Here is a 16826-nt window from a genome sequence, read left to right as displayed (position 1 = left end):
AATGAAGGGATTCTATTGTGAATGCAAATCTAAATTAATCAACATTCATGTAAAATTAGCCACAAAAACCGCCAAGGTTAATTAAGTTTCCCGCATTATCTCAAGTAAGCTTTTAATTGTGGTATATGCCCTTTGAGATTTAATTGAAATCCATCGGAAAAAAAATGAAACGCAATTAGATTTCCGTGATGAATAAAAACTGCGGCTATTTTCTACAGCTTTATAGTTAAAAAGAAGAAAATCCATTAATATCTGATCATCCAACAAACTTATAGATTTTTAGTTTTTACGTTATATTTATCAACAAAATCCAAAATGAATTAATTAAATGCTAAAAATAATGTATAAAAAAGTCACTTGTAAACATAATCCTAGAAAAAGTTCAATAATAATTTCTTAGAATTTTTTTGTAATAGAGATTGGATCCCAATATGTGTCAAGAGAAAGAATATGCTGGTTGTCAGAAAAAGGAAATTATGCTCCAAAAAGCCATCGTAGTGCTTGACTTTACTATAAGGGTTCCTATATGGCGACACAACATGGTTCCTCCCATATAGAAAATACATTTAGAATATCTTCATAATATGGCATTGTAAAGACGCATGCAATAAATTTATAATAGTGGATTGTTGCTGAATATGTGATAAAACTCCTCTGTGTGACATGTGGATAGCAGGTGTCATCATCTATTTCTAGTTCTATCACAGGTGGATATCTTAGTATACCGTATTACTTACGCTAGGTTCACACTAGCGTTCGATCTCCATTCTGTGGTTTCCGTCTTTTGCATGCAGAAGATGGAAACCTGTCAGAGCGGGTCCGGCCGTGAGCGGTGGTGAGTGTTTTATGCTCTCCGCCGCGAAACCGGATTTTTTAAATCGGACACAGAGTACTGCATGTCCGACTCTGTGTCCGATTTAAAAAAAAAAACGGTTTCGCGGCAGAGAGCATAAAACGCTCACCGCCGCTCATGGCGGACAGCTTTCTCACCCATTCAAATGAATGGGTATGAAAGAGTCCTGCAGGTTTCCGTCTCCTGCCTCTGTTTTGTGCAGGAAACGGAAACCTGCAGAACGAAGACCGGGTGCAGATGTGAACGAGCCCTTATTAATTTTGAGCAATTTGATGATAAATCATAGGATTAAAACCAATGAACAGGTGAGTGTTCCCTGTACTCAATGGTTAATGCCTATCAACACTGGTCCAATGAAGGGCACCCAGTAAGCCAATGACAGGATCAAGACTCATTGATGGAGAACAAGGGTGCATGGGGAGCAGAAGCCAAAGTATCTGATCCAATCCATTGAAGGGCTACTGAACAAGGTGTAAGAACATACAATGATTCACTTGCTTGCTGTGCATGGGGTGGCATAGCTGTGGGCCCATCAGGGTGCCCATAAATGTAGCCATAACCTATAGATTATGGAGCAGTAGAAGAAGATAGCCTAGTTTGATGAACAACAATAAGTATGTTTATTATTTACATGAGAAAGAGATGGCATAAGGAGACTTTATCTAAAGTTGGCAAGCTGGTCAAGATAATTCTAAGCAACGGTCTGCTGGGAAACCTTGCATCCAATATTCTTGTGATTGTTACTTTGACATGCTTTACCTACCCCAAAAAATATTGCATACCAAAAATAGGGTATTCTCTAAAGGCAAGGTTCTCTTTCAGTCCCCTATCAAACTGCAAAATGATCAGGATCTGTTTGTGAAACATGACAAAGAGCTCATGGCTTCTAGATTCCCCAGATCTCAATCTGACTAGTCTTCTGTGGGTTGTGGTGCTGCTAAAACAAGTCCGATACATGGGGGCCCTACTTCACAGTTTACAGGATCTTCTGCGAATGCCTTGGTGCCAAATACCACAGGACACCTTCAGAGGTCTTCTAGAATCCATGCTTTGACAAATCAGATCTATTCTAACAGTACAATGGGAACTAAAACTACATTAAGACGGTGATTGATCAATCTATTGATCAAGCTCCAATGCAAAATACACAACAGGGTCTCCCTTATCTTCTTAAGTGTCAGAGGAACTTTCAGACCCCATTCAGAAGACAGGGCTGAGTGCAACTACTATCTCCACACCCAAATATACATAGTTTGCATATAGATAGATCAAATTAGGCCTAATAAAATGATATTGTTTTAGATTCTGTAGGATTGCATGAAATGACTGTACTCCCCCCTGCTCATGAGTAGACCTGTATACACCATATAGTAAGGCAGATGTATGCTTTGGGGATGGCGCTGTAATGGGAGCCTGTCAATGTTATTGACTTGTTTACTTTTTCTAATAGGGTAATCGGGCACAATAGCTGATCTATGGGAGCATCGACAGTAAATACAGACCTGGAGACCAGATCACACCCAGCGTATCTTTATGACCAATGTGCATCCTCAGACTGGACATAATTTTCTCCATAATAAATCAGAATGTAATATTTTGCATTTGTTTTGACCTTGGTCTGCCATTCAGCGGCTGATAAGGCATCAACTATGGAAAGTGTTGGAAGGATTTTTATCATGTGTGTTCAGGCGTTGTACACATCAGAGCCCCGTACCACCACATGGTTATAAATGGAAACAAAGGGAGAGCACAAAAAGAAGCTCTAGAATTAAAACACTATACAATAAATAATAAGAAAAAAGGCTAAATCTTGTATTAAAAAACATTGCATTTTAAAAAAAATAATTTGGTGTGTATACAATTTTACCAAATTTTTCGTATTTGTCAGTGTTTGTGTTAGACTCAGCAAGTGAACGTAGTACATTAACATAAAATCCCTCATTCTTTCACATCAGGCAGATCTACTTTACTCTCCTCCCCTCTTTGGCTGTGAAAGGGTTACACAGAAAAGTGCACGTGTTGATGGGTCTTTAAGAGTTGGTAGGAAGACTAATTATAGCTGGTGCAAGGAAGCTGGAACACCCAAGTAGATGTGTCTCCCGGGATACTGATGGAGACCTATTTTACAAGCTGTAATTCTGCTTTACCCCTATTGCATGGGAGGACAGTTCACACTACCCTGGTTTATCTCCTATTCTTTGGGAATATTCCTAATCCTATATTTCAGCGGTGGAATCTCCTCTCCTTATCCCTCGTTCCTTACATAACTCGCTGAGCTAAAAAGCACACAAACAGGTGTGTGTATAAGAAAGATCCCTAATTCTAGACTTTCTGCACCAGTCCTTGTAACTATTTAGCCTGACACCACTTCACAGCAGGGATTTCACAAGGCCAGATACTTTACTGCTTTTTTCAGGGACTCTATGCGAAAGGTACTAAAAAAAAATATGAATATAATAGACAAAGATCTAGGGAACTTGGAGACATAAATCTATAGCTTGAGATAAGTACAGGAAGGCAGAGCAGAATAGAAGAGGAAAGAATTCCAAAAAAACACTCTTGAAGTGTCTGAAATAATTTCAGGCCGATTGGCAAACATCTCCAGTGAAAGAAATATTCATCAAGGAGTTGGAAGGATTCCGGAGTGAAAGACTACAACCTCATTTCTGAGTGAGAGAGTTTCCCTTTAAAGAGGACCTTTCATGGATTTGGGCACGTGGTGTTATATACCACTGGAAAGCCGACAGTGCACTGAATTCAGCGCACTGTTGGCTTTCCCAATCTGTGCCCCGGGTGAAGAGCTATCGGTGCCGATACCGTAGCTCTTCACAAACAGAAGGGCGTTTCTGACAGTCAGTCAGGTACGTCCTTCTTCACAGCAGCGCCTATAGCGCTGTATAGTGTGAGCGGGAGGAACGCCCCCTCCCCTTCTGATAATACTCGTCTATGGATGAGCGCTGTGAGGTAAGGGAGGGGGCGTACCTCCCCGCTCACACAGCACAGCACTATAGGCGCTGCTGTGCAGAAGGACATTCCTGACAGAGAGTCAGAAGCGCCCTTCTGACTGTGAAGAGCTACGGTACCGGTACCGATAGCTCTTCACCCAATGTACAGATCGTGAAAGCCAACAGTGCGCTGAATTCAGCGCACTGTTGTCTTTCCATCGGTGTATAGAACTGCCTGTGCCCAAACCCATGAAAGGTCCTCTTTAAGAAAAGCTCCGACCAAGGGCAACATCTGCATGGAGTTTGTATATTGTCCCCATTTTTGTTTGGGTTTCCTCCCACATGTCAAAAATATGCTGATAGGTAAATTGGTTTCTGTAAAATAACTGACCCTTGTGGGTGTTAAGGATGAGCGCCTCTACGGTAGCCACTAACTCCCCTACTCCACAATGCCCTTGTGTAACAAAAGTGCATTACAAATGTTTGTCATGGTCACAGGCCTCAGACCAGAGTCATTTGTTTGTATGCAAATAACATCAAAATCATAAAGCCACATACCCAAAAATCCACGGGACAGTTAAATGTAACCTATTGTTAAATGTAAATTCAGGCTGAGCAGCAGCTGACTATAGCGTTCCCTTTCTTGTGTATTCCGCCTTTTCCAAACCCATAAAGAATATTTCCTGGTCCTTTTCTTACTTTTTGGGCAGATTATATCAGGTGCTAGTTCTTCTTACTATGTTGTATGTCTATTTCTTTAGGATTACAGACTCCTAAATCTGCATACAGTGAAATCCCTGCATGAAAACAATTTTTTAATTTTAGGTGGTCCGCCATGGGGGTGTGACTGTATATAAGGATGTAGTTTACAACTTACACAGTTATATATTTTCTTTTTGCATATTGGGCAGCTCTATATCACCACATTATGGATTCATTTTAGTTCCCATACTACCAGAGGTGTAGCTTGAAGTTCCAGGGCCCCAATGCAAGATCTATAATAAGGCCCCATCTACTATAGCTATTTTTAATACCAGAGTCTTCTTATATTGTACAGATCTCTTTGGGGCCCCTCAGGGCCCAGGGCCTGATAGTGATTGCTACCTCTGTACGCCCTATAGCTACACCTCTGTCCTTCCCATAGCTCAACTTTTCCACTGACTATAGGGCTCTATGGTGATCGAAGTTCAGTCTAGTCACAGCCGAACTGTAGGGGAAAAGTGGGGGATCTGTACGTTGTATTTTACATTCCACAGAAATTAATGGGATCCATATATCGATCAAACATGACAAAAACATGGACATCACTAGTTAATAGGATTTTCTGAGAAATTTCTCAATAACATTAGATAAAGCTGCTTAAATAGCGCCGACCTGACAGGAATGTATTTAATGTCACTTGAAACTATTCTGGATTATATTTACTTAGGACATTATTTTGTGCTGTGAATACATTGATACCTCATAGATTGTAAGATCTTGTGAGTAGGATCTTGACTCCGATGGTTTGATATATTAAATTCTTTGTCACATTGTAATGTGTAATACTCTCTGTTCATGACTTGTAATGCACTGCAGAATATGTTGGCGCTATATATAGTTATTATTATTACTGTCATTATAGTTGGATGTTACCAGTTAGGGATGTGTCTCTATCAACATTACACTATTTGGCGCTTGGTGCTGCTTCTGTTTTTTTCTTCAAGCAGCTATTAAAATGGATGAAACTGCAAGTATACAATGTCCGTTTTTCCTCATCAGTTTTCCGGCCATCTCTCTGTTTCTAATCTCCGTTTTGCTCAATTTGTCATCAGTTTTTAACTTTCAGTTAAAAAATGTTTGAACACCATTGGCTAATTTTTTAATTTTTCGACTCAACCCACTCATTTGTTTTTTAAGATCTGTCAAATAGGTGTAAATCAATTTTGACAGGTATTAAAAATGGACCCATTGACTTGTATTGGTTCATCTGTCTGTGAGAAAGGACAATGTCCTATTTTTTAACGGTTAGTTAAATGGTCCGAACATGGGACACCCATTGGTAGAAAAGGACATTAAAAAAATTTCACTGTTGCCTAAGAAAAGATTCTCCAAAATTGTCAAATTTTTGGATATCCAATATAGAAAATAAAATATTAAATAAAATAGACATGGTAGAAGGGTTTTTTTTTAAAAAAAAACTTTTTTCCATCAATTCCCTACTATGTGAACCTTTCTGATTCACCACTTCTATCATCTTTCTACGTCAACAATTTTTGTACCCAACAGCTCCTTGTAAGACAACGCATCCTCTCAGCACCAATGGCCGACTTTACAGAAAGACAGAGCAAGGCTGAGGCCCCACGTTGCAGAAACGCAACTTTTTTTGTTACATATTTTGCTGCGTTTTTTTGAGCCAAAGCCAAGAACGGCTACGAAGAGAATACGAAATATAAAGGAAGCTCCTTTGCTTTGCCCTTCTGCTCAATCCACTCCTGACTTGAGCTTAGAAATCCACAGCAAAAAAGCTACATTTCCGCAATATGGGCCTTAGACCAAGAGAGGTAAAAGTAAGAGGGAAAAGTTATACCTGTATAGACAATCTAGAGACGAAATGGAGAGAAAAAACTTTAAGAGTTAAAAAAAAATTAAAAAATTTGCAATTTTCTCAATCCTGACGATCTTTGTAGACAATTTTGTAAAAATAAAAAAATAAAAAAATGATGAGAAAAATGTTTCTTAGGTTGTGTTTGCTGATTTATGCAAAACTAGTGACTGGAAAGAGATGCAATTAAATCAAGTTACAAAAGTGAGAAAGATCAACAAGCTGTAGAGGAGACCATAGCGGGCCGTGTTCCCATGGCAACCGAATAGCTGCGGCCTGTGATGTAGTGGAGACTTAACCAAAGGCATTTCGGGCTCAGCTGACATTTTAAACCTTTTTGTGAGAGATCCGTCTGATTTCTCTGCAATAGAGAAGTGCCTTCTCGCCTTTGATTGATAAGAGTAACCCTGCACATTGCAATCCAGTTTGGGATATAGGGAGCCGAAGGCCAAACCCTTTCTCAGATGTAAAGGAACTGCAAATTATCTGTATGCGCAAATCCTCTGTGAATTAGATGAACCAAAATGAATTCAGCGTTTGAAGGTATTAGTTTGGCTGACAAAAAAAATAAATCACATTTTTAGCATAATCAATTAAAGCCTGCTCTAAAGACATAAAGGGGGCTTTGAAAGTGATCTGGGGGATTACACGATACCAATACTGTATGAAAACGGTCGGGGTGATGGATACAAAAACACACAATGTGAGACTTATGAAATTCTCCACATTAATCAGAAGAATTTTTACTAGACAATTGGTTTGGATAAGAGAAGGAGCACAAGGCCTCGGCGCTATAGACAGGGGGTAATGTACAATGTCGTCAGATGGTGAGAGATGGGACAATTTGGGGAGGTGTAACAACAACAGAATAGGATTCTTAGGATGTCATACTTTAGAGAAGATATTGTGTTTTTTGGGGGGTTTGTTATCTTGATTGTCAACGGTCAATAAGTTCAATGGGGTTCTTGGATGAAATATTAAACACCATCAAAATGGGCCAGGTATATTAGGAAACAAAGACATTGACCTTCCTGAAAAACTAAAATATCATAATCGTTATAAGTAAGGTCAATGGGATTCTTGGATCAGATATTGAACACCATCAAAATGGGACAGATATATTAGGAAAAAAAGAATTATATACCCCATTCCTACACTAACCGAAAAACTAAAATATAATTGCTATGAGTAAGCTCATTGGGGTTCTTGGATCAAATACTGAACACCATCAAAATGGAACATGTATATTAGGAAACAGACAAATATATACCCCATTCTTGCACTCCCCAAAAAACTAAATTATCAGCATCACTATGAGTAAGCTCAATGGGGTTATTGGATCAAATATTGAACACCAGCAAAATGCGCCAAGTGGGAAAACAATGACTATTATATATCACATTCTTAAGCTAACCAAATCACAGTACGTAAGTTCAATGGGGTTCTTGTATCAAATACTCAACACCAGCAAAATGGGGCAAGTTCATTACAAAACAAGAACAATTTTATACCTTATACCCACTACCCCAAAATACCTCCATTTCTAATTTTCTAAAAAAAAAAAAAAAAAAAAAAAATTTAAGTTGTAGTGAGCAAGCACAATATTGTATCTAATAAGTATCTCATCATGTCAGGTATTCCCCTGAACATATTTGGAATCCATTTAGGGAACCTTCACACATGCCAGAAATTTCTAAGACAGAAAATCATTTCCATTCACCTGAATAGGTCTGTTTTGGGAGCAAGTGCATTGCTTTTTTGCAAACCCCATTCAGATGAAGGGCATAGATTTATGCCCTTATATATCTTCAGATTGATGGTGGATTATTTCAAAACTTCCGAAATTTGTTGAAATTGCTACTTTTTAAAAGTTTTATCCAAAAGAAACTATTGATACTAAAAACTCTCTGAGCCATATATATATGTGTCAACATTACATCAATACAGTGATGAATCAAACCTGCAAAGTAAATTCTCCAGATCACAAATACAGTATCTCTACAGGCCAGGCTTTCCTTCCAAAGTACCAAAGCATTAAGAAAGTGCCTATCCTGAACCTGAGCTATCAAAAGGCCATTCCCATCTCAGGCAGCAGTGAGTGGCCTCTGCTGAGGTTACTCCTCTATCAAAGGATTGGAAATGAAGTACGTGGGTATACACTCATTTAAGGACAAGTAATTGACAAATCCAAAGACCTGCATTACTAGTGAAATGGGAAGATATTAATTATTTATAAACGATTAGCCTTTCTGTGTGTCCTGTACAAATTCTATCTTGTACTGGAAATATAACTTGTCATACCAGTCACTGGAAAAGGGGGCTGAAGGGATGACAGATATTATATAAGGATTGGGGGAAGTGATTGTAGAATTCATACAGTAAGAAAGCAAAATAAATAAGATCAATATAATTCTAATGAGATATGATAATGATTATTATTAATGATAATAATAATAATAATAATAATAATAACAAAACCACAACTACAACTAATAATAAGAATATTAATAAGTCATTATGAGAGGTCATCCTGTTATCTACATAGGACATAGCCAAACCTCCCTACAATACCCTTTTATATTGTACCTTTATTTCTTTCAATATCAGATTGCAGCAATGAATATATCTGACCTGTCTCTGATCACTAGCAAATATTATTGGATAGATAATAGTATATTATTTAGTAGTGGAGCAATAAAATCATTAAAAAGAATTTATGATGTATTTAGTTTAGCAAGCATCAAGACTCTCCTAGGGTGCAAATATTACAGTACATACAATAAAACATAGAAATATTATATTACATACAAAAAAACATAGAAATATTATATTACATAAAAAAAGATGTCGAACTAAGACAAGTTGTTTTGTGGTTTCGGTGATCAATTTATAGAAGGAATAATAGGCAATATTTACTGGATATGAACCTTAATAAAATCAGCAAAATTATTACTTTTAGTAGGAATTACAGTAGTGGATGCAGATCTGAACAATAATGAAGGCAAATTAATATCAATATTCTTATCAAAAAATATTACCTGGATCTAAATAGTTTATCAAATATTCGTAAACTAATTTTATTTGTAACATTAATTATTATTATTATTATTATTATTATTATTATTATTTTATGATATTTTATATTAATATATGATATTTCATATTATTATTATTATTACTAAATATATTTTGCTTACATTAAATAAGCAAAAAAAATCTCAAAAATTGATGTAATTATTAATAGTTTTTGGATTCAGCAAAAAATAAAAAATATTCACTTTTTATTTATTTATTTTTACAGTGTCTATATGGCAATAAATATCCTATTTTTATATACTAAAAATACTAAGTATAATAAGATATATTTAATTAACAACAATAATAATTTGATATTAAATAACACAAATAATAATAATAATAATAATAATAATAATAATAATAATAATAATAATAATAATAATAATAAAATACATAAAAAAGATACTTTGCATTCAGCTTTTGCAAATGCAAATTTTAGATACTTGGAAAAATCAAGTGCTCCTAAATATTTGAAATAGATGGAATAATTCTTTAAAAGGACTACACAAAAAAAGGTTCCAATGACATTGTGAAGATCTAGCTAAAAGACTTTAGATCCATAAAAGGGGCTTCTGATAAGAGATGTCTGTGCTTGTGTATAAGGCCAGTAAGTGTCTGTGCTCTGCTTGAGTACAGGGTCAGCTAGTGTCTGTGCTTGTGTATAGGGCCAGCCAGTGTCTGTGCTTGTGTATGGGGCCAGCTAGAGTCTGTGCTTGTGTATAGGGCCAGCCAGTGTCTATGCTTGTGTATGGGGCCAGCCAGTGTCTGTGCTTGTGTATAGGGCCAGCGAGTGTCTGGCCTGGGCACAGGATCCCCTACCTGCTGCTGGTGACAGCTCCAGAGGAGAAGCTTCAGCTGCCTGGACCTCTGCCTCTTCTCTTGCATTTATTGGAGAGCAGTCGCTGCTTTTGTTGACTTTAGCACAAAGCAAAGATTTCTGCTGCCTTCCAGTTTACAGAAACAAAATGAATATTTTACTAAGATATTGATCAGCTTTATAAAATTCACTTCAAGCTAATGATGAAAAAAAAAAACAAGCGCAAAATGCAGAAGTGTGTGTAAAGAATGACGCATGGTGGAAAGTTTACCCTCCTGGAATTTGGATCTACAATTTAGTGTTTACTGTCTCTGTTTATTCACAGATCACGGATGCTTAAACCAGTAAGCACTTGGAAAATAAATGTAGTAGTGCCTTGTGTCACCCCCACCCTCCCTCAGTACAAAACCCCAAGTCCAGGCCCCTGGGTGGCAGACTGCAGAAGAGCCACAGGGTGGCTATGGGATACAAGACTGACATGGCAGGGACATCCTTTTCTGTGTATGGGGGGACAGAACTACATGTTATCTGTTAGGATCAGTCAAGTGAGAGACACTAAGTAGTTTAAAACGAGCAGTTAACAAAGGACAAGTGATAGGAACATAGCAGGTTATAGCATCACATTCATAGGGCATTGTTCACAAATCAGCCCCATTCCTGGCTCCATTCTCTCTCTCCACAGGAAGCTTTTATGTGCTAATGAAACACATTTCATGCTCCCTATTCGACGTGTGTGTCCTTGCAGCCTGTGCCCTGCCTGCTGGAGCCTCCTACCAGCTACACAATGTGCATGGCAAGGAGGATTGCAATGTTTTATTCTGGCCTGGACTCGTGGGAAAGACGATTTTTAGAGCTAGAAATCATATTTTCTTAAGACTCATTTGTGGTTGTTGCAGTCTTTTAGTTTTCATTTGTGATTTCGTTTTGAGTGTTAGAGTCACAGATCAGAAATCTGTACAAACTGTAACATTCCTATAAAAACTCACCCAGGATGAGAGGAGTAAAAGCCCCCTGTGCAAGTCACCAGGAGGGTGGGCATGGGCTCTAGTCATATATGAAGGATAGATAGATAGATAGATAGATAGATAGATAGATAGATAGATAGATAGATGATAGAGTAGATGGATGAAAGAAAGAAAGAAAGAAAGAAAGAAAGAAAGAAAGAAAGAAAGAATAGATAGATAGATAGATAGATAGATAGATAGATAGATAGATAGATAGAGAGATAGATAGATAGATAGTATAGAAGAAAGAAAGAAGGGAGAACAAGAAAGATAGATAGTATAGAAGAAAGAAAGAAAGAAAGAAAGAAAGAAAGAATATAGAAGATAGATAGATAGATAGATAGATAGATAGATAGATAGATAGATAGATAGGTGATAGATAGTATAGAAGAAAGAATATAGATCATAGATAGATGATAGATAGATAGATAGATAGATAGATAGATAGATAGATAGATAGATAGATAGATAGATGAAAGAAAGAAAGAAAGAAAGAAAGAAAGAAAGAAAGAAAGAAAGAAAGAAAGAAGATAGGTGGGTAGATAAAGAAAAGAAAAATATATGCGAAGACAAATTCCAGTATTTTTTTTTTTAGAACGATAGATAGATAGATAGATAGATAGATAGATAGATAGATAGATAGATAGATAGATTGAAAGATAGAAGAAAGAAATCTGGATGACAGCTACATAGATAGACTGTTTTTTATTCTATGTAAAATCAGAGGAGACCATATAATAGGAATAGAAAGTATTTCGAAATGGAAAACAGGAAAAAGAGAGAGAAGAGGTAGATGTAGGTGCAAGATAATGGTAAGATACATAGACAAAGTCCAGCACAGTCCCAACTATTTTTGTGGCATCCTAGAACACTTTCTTTTACTGAACACTGAAAGTAAGACAGAAAAAAAAGAAAGATAGATAAGACAGTAAGGAAGAATGATAGACAAATAGAAAAATTAGATGTACTGTATAGAAATAACTATTTAATAACAACATAATAATGTAAAATAATTATTTAGGTCTTAAGACGCTAGGAAATAATAACAGAGAGGAAGTGGAGAGATGAGATAATATGGATATAATTATACAATAATGAAAGATAGATAGATAGATAGATAGATAGATAGATAGATAGATTTGTCTTAGCCTACATTAAATGGGATTTATCAGGTTAATGTAATACATATATACTCCCAGACTTAAAATAAGTGACTTTTTTTTCTAAGCAAGGTCTGCCGATGTCCTTGTCTGCGCCATCCTGTCCTGTCTCTACATTGTCTGATAACATCTGAAGAGTTTAATTCTCTCTGCAAACTTTAATACATTCTCCTTATTTTACCTTTTTACTACATAGTGAGGGATTATGAAACCCAGCAGCGATACCAGAATATTCTTCTATATTCTAGAGCAATGCCCGTGTATTATACAGTCAGAACTTGACTCTAGAAGGGTTGTCCAAGGAAAACCATTTAATATATGTTATTCCAGTCATGCAAATTGTATATAATTTATGTATATAATTTATTGTATATAATAATATATATATATATATATATATATATATATATATATATATATATATAATCTAAATAAATAAATATGACACACACACACACACACACACACATATATATATATATATATATATATATATATATATCGATAGACAGACAGACAGACAGACAGACAGATAGATAGATAGATAGATAGATAGATAGATAGATAGATAGATATCACAGATAGATAGATACTAAATTACTGATATCCATTAGAAACTGTCTTGGGCATCTCTGTTATTAAACCATAAGCACACAATATCCTATATTCAGAATATCTTATATCCATTGCTATCCTTATCTCATTGCTATGAAGCTATACAACATCTGCTTGCTATCATTGTAATTGTCATAAATATTTCATCCCCTTTATATTTCATGTGTCATAAATAATGATCCAGAAAGAAATGGCAATACGATTTTAATAGAGATTGTTAAAATCTGACTGGGACAGGCCAGAATACATAGTCATAAATAAAGTGTACAGAAACCATAAATTAAGCCTTTTTCAAGCATTTTACTTAGAAAAAAAAACATTAAACTTTTTTTGTGAATTACAACAATATTTCCTTTTTTTACATGGAGAATTTTACAGACTTTTGGTCCTGGGTAGAAACTACACAGCATATAAGGATCCACCACATTCACAAAAAATATCCCCCCCTGCAACAAAGTGGCAACACAAAATGTATTCAACAAACCTGACAGCTAAAAGGGGGGTGAAAACAAACTGTACAGCTGAAGGGCAGGGGCAGGGGACACATACTATTGTTGTACATAGATTTATACAGTCATTGAAAGCAAGTCCATTATGTCTGGTGTCTAGAATTAGGAAGAGTTCATTATGGGTCTGGAATACACACCTTGATAGTATGAGGTGTCACTGGAAATGGGTGAAGACTCTAAGCCAGTTTTGTTCGTTACTGAGCTCATTGCTAAACTACCTGCCATAGGGGAACCGTAACCTGAATAATGCATCACCTGTTCATAGGCTTTCAAGTCCATTTTATGGTGGTGGTGACTGTGGTGATGGTGGTGGTGGTGGTGTTGCTGTTCAGAGGACATTAGGTTGTTGATGGAGAAAGGGTGGTTGAAAGAATAGTGGTGTTCTGGTTTGAGGTGGGACTGGGCATCATGGGACAACACAGAGTGGTGTTGTGAGAGCAAGTGTTGGGCTTGGGAGACTGGAGAGGCTGTATGATCTGGGCTCAGACCTTGGTTGGACTTCATGTCTACAAGGGTCCGCTTCTGTTCCTGGCATGGGGATGAACTGGAATGAGGAGACTCATTGCCTCCAGAACTTTCTGAGCTGCTGTTGGTGGCAGCAGACCCCACACTAGATGCCCCTTCAGAGAGTTTCTTACCCCCATTGTCCCTTGGGTTGTGTTTTTTCTCGCACTTGAAGCGCTTCTGGCGTCTCAGATAACAACCATTCTCAAACATGTTACCAGAGTCTGGATGGAGAGTCCAAAAAGAACCCTTGCCAGGTTTATCTGGAGACCTTGGTACTTTTAGGAAACAGTCATTAAAGGACAAAGAATGGCGGATTGAGTTCTGCCAGCGCTGCTGGTTCTGCCTGTAGAAGGGGAAGAGGTCCATGATCCACTGGTAGATCTCACTCAAGGTCAGCATCTTGTTAGGAGATTGTTGGATGGCCATAGTAATAAGGGAGATGTAAGAATATGGTGGCTTGGCATGAGTGTAGCTCCTTCTGTAGGTTTTAGGGTCCCTGGATCTGTTAATATTGGATTGTCCATATATCGGGCTCATGGAATTAATGTTGGTATAGGGTGCCAGTGCGTTCATGGAGGTTGCCTGGGCGCTCATAGGGCTCATGCTAGGGCTCAGGTGAGTTGCCATACTTGCCACACCAGAGCCCATGCCCGCCATAGCACCAGCTCCAGGAGACATGCCAGTGAGAGAAGGGCTCATTCCAGTGTTCACATAGGACATGTTCATAGAACTTGCTGTCATGTTAGCTGTGGTGCTCATTGCTGACATACTCATGTAGGTGTTCATGGTGTTCATGCTCAATCCAGCATTCATGTTACTTACTGAGGAATAAGCCTGAAAAATCAAAGGGTACAATTACTACCGAGATAGTTAATAATTATTTACTTATCATGTAATACCATTTAATTATATATATATATATATATATATATATATATATATATATATATACATACACTACCGTATGTGGATTTAATGTGTATGTGGATATATATATATATAGAGAGAGAGAGAGAGAGAGAGAGAGAGAGAGAGAGAGAGAGAGAGTAAAAAAAATGAGTAATTCCACTGAATATAAAATCTTCCTCTCCTTAAAGGTGAACCAACATACAAAGGGTAAAGTTTAACATCAGTTTGTTTGTTTTTTAATTAAAACCCCTCCTACCAGATATCTAACTGGTGAACAATTATCAATTTATAAGCAGGGCATACTGCAATTCCGACAAATAATGGCTTCATCATGCCAGCGTCACCACTGTATTGTATTACTGGGCATTTATTACTGTATGTGGATTTAATGTGTACATGTATTTAATATGCATGTGTACGTGAATTTATGGTGTATATGGATTATAACTGTATGTGGATTTAATGTGTATGTGAATTATTACTTTATGTGAATTTAATGTGTATATTTACTACTAGTGTATGTAGATTTTTACCGTATGTACATTTAATGTGTATGTGGGCTCTCTATTGTATGTGAATTTATGGTATATATGGACTATTACTGTACGTAAATTTAACATGTATATAGCTCACCACTGAATGTGAATTATTTATATATATATATATATATATATATATATATATATATATATATATATATATATATGGACAACCACTGAATGTGAATTTAATGTAGACATAGACTACAACTGTATGTGAATATAAGTGTATGTGAATGTCATTTATAAGACGTGGCTATAATAGCAGAAGACAACTTGTCAGATACAGATCCCATCATCCAAAGTTGAAACCCAAAATGAATCCAAGCAACCCTAGAAGTGAACCCAAGTCCTGGTCAACCATCTGCTCTGTATTATGGGTGGTGACCTCCTTCTTGACAATCAGATGAAAATGTCATAAGTTGATTCTCCAGAAAGTTTGATTAGTAGTTATATTTACAAGAAGAACTTTTTTTTTTTTTTTTTTTACTTTCTCTCTCCCCCCAGTCTTCCCCCCCACCCCACCCCATGCCAAACATAACGTTGTTGGGATAGTGTGTGGCTCAGTCATCGAAGAGGATTTGGAGGCGCCACAAGTCAATATTTGATCACAAAGTTAATATTATCCCAAGGCTAACAGTGTGCTATAAAGAGAGAGAATGACAGAAAGTAGAGAGAGAGAGCTGCTTACCTCTGGTTCTGTGTAGTAGCTGCTCCAGTCTGAATGTTCATGTCCTTCCATTTTCACAGCTCCTAGCATACTGGAAGCTGAGTGCATGGCAGTTTAAAATTTATCAGCAGCAACCAACAACAGTGATAGCAACAAAAAGAGAGAGAGGGAGAGAGAGAGAGAGGAACCCTCCCTCCCCAGCACTCCCTCTCCCTCTCAACTAGGAGGGGGAAGAAGAGAGCTGCAGCTTGGGCTGAGCTACTGCTGCACAAGATCTCAGCTCTGGCTCCCGGGCTGGAGATTGAAGGCTTGTCTAGTAAGTAGTAGGGAGAATGGCAGCTCCTATCCTTCACAATGGTGATGATGATGATGATAACAGTGCTGTGGTGACGTTGCTGCTGCTGGGTGATATAGCTTGCAGCTCTAGAGGAGCCTCCAATCCCAAAGTCCTTAGCAGCCCATTTGAATAATCAGCTCACACCTAGGCCCCCAGTGCACACCTGCCCTACACCCAAAAGAAACGCAATCTGAATAGATTCATTAATCTGATTGTCCAGTCCAGAGGGGAGGGAAGAAGAGCTAAAAAGTGGGACACTGCTATGTCTGCCCTGCATTCATTATACTCATATTATACTT

The 16826-nt window shown here is 37.3% G+C and overlaps 1 protein-coding gene across 1 annotated transcript; it reads right to left on the bottom strand.

Moving 5' to 3' along the window:
- Positions 1 to 13243: 13243 nt before the first annotated feature.
- FOXA2 (forkhead box A2) lies at positions 13244 to 16472 on the bottom strand. Its single transcript, XM_075267588.1, has 2 exons — positions 16212 to 16472; positions 13244 to 14906 (listed from the first exon to the last, which is right to left on the bottom strand). Exons 1-2 carry the CDS (start codon positions 16296 to 16298, stop codon positions 13668 to 13670), a joined length of 1326 nt encoding a protein of 441 aa, XP_075123689.1. The 5' UTR covers positions 16299 to 16472; the 3' UTR covers positions 13244 to 13667.
- Between the last annotated feature and the right edge of the window lie 354 nt (positions 16473 to 16826).

The sequence above is a fragment of the Leptodactylus fuscus genome, chromosome 3 (assembly GCF_031893055.1).
Source record: "Leptodactylus fuscus isolate aLepFus1 chromosome 3, aLepFus1.hap2, whole genome shotgun sequence".
Classification (NCBI taxonomy): Eukaryota; Metazoa; Chordata; class Amphibia; order Anura; family Leptodactylidae; genus Leptodactylus; species Leptodactylus fuscus.
This window is presented reverse-complemented; position numbering and strand designations above follow the sequence as displayed.

Excerpts from the sequence above, each read along its gene's own strand:
- FOXA2 (XM_075267588.1), bottom strand. The coding sequence starts at position 16,298 with ATGCACTCAGCTTCCAGTATGCTAGGAGCTGTGAAAATGGAAGGACAT. Across the intron at positions 14,907-16,211 it reads GCTACTACACAGAACCAGAG|GCTTATTCCTCAGTAAGTAA; the intron begins GTAAGCAGCTCT and ends TTGATTTTTCAG.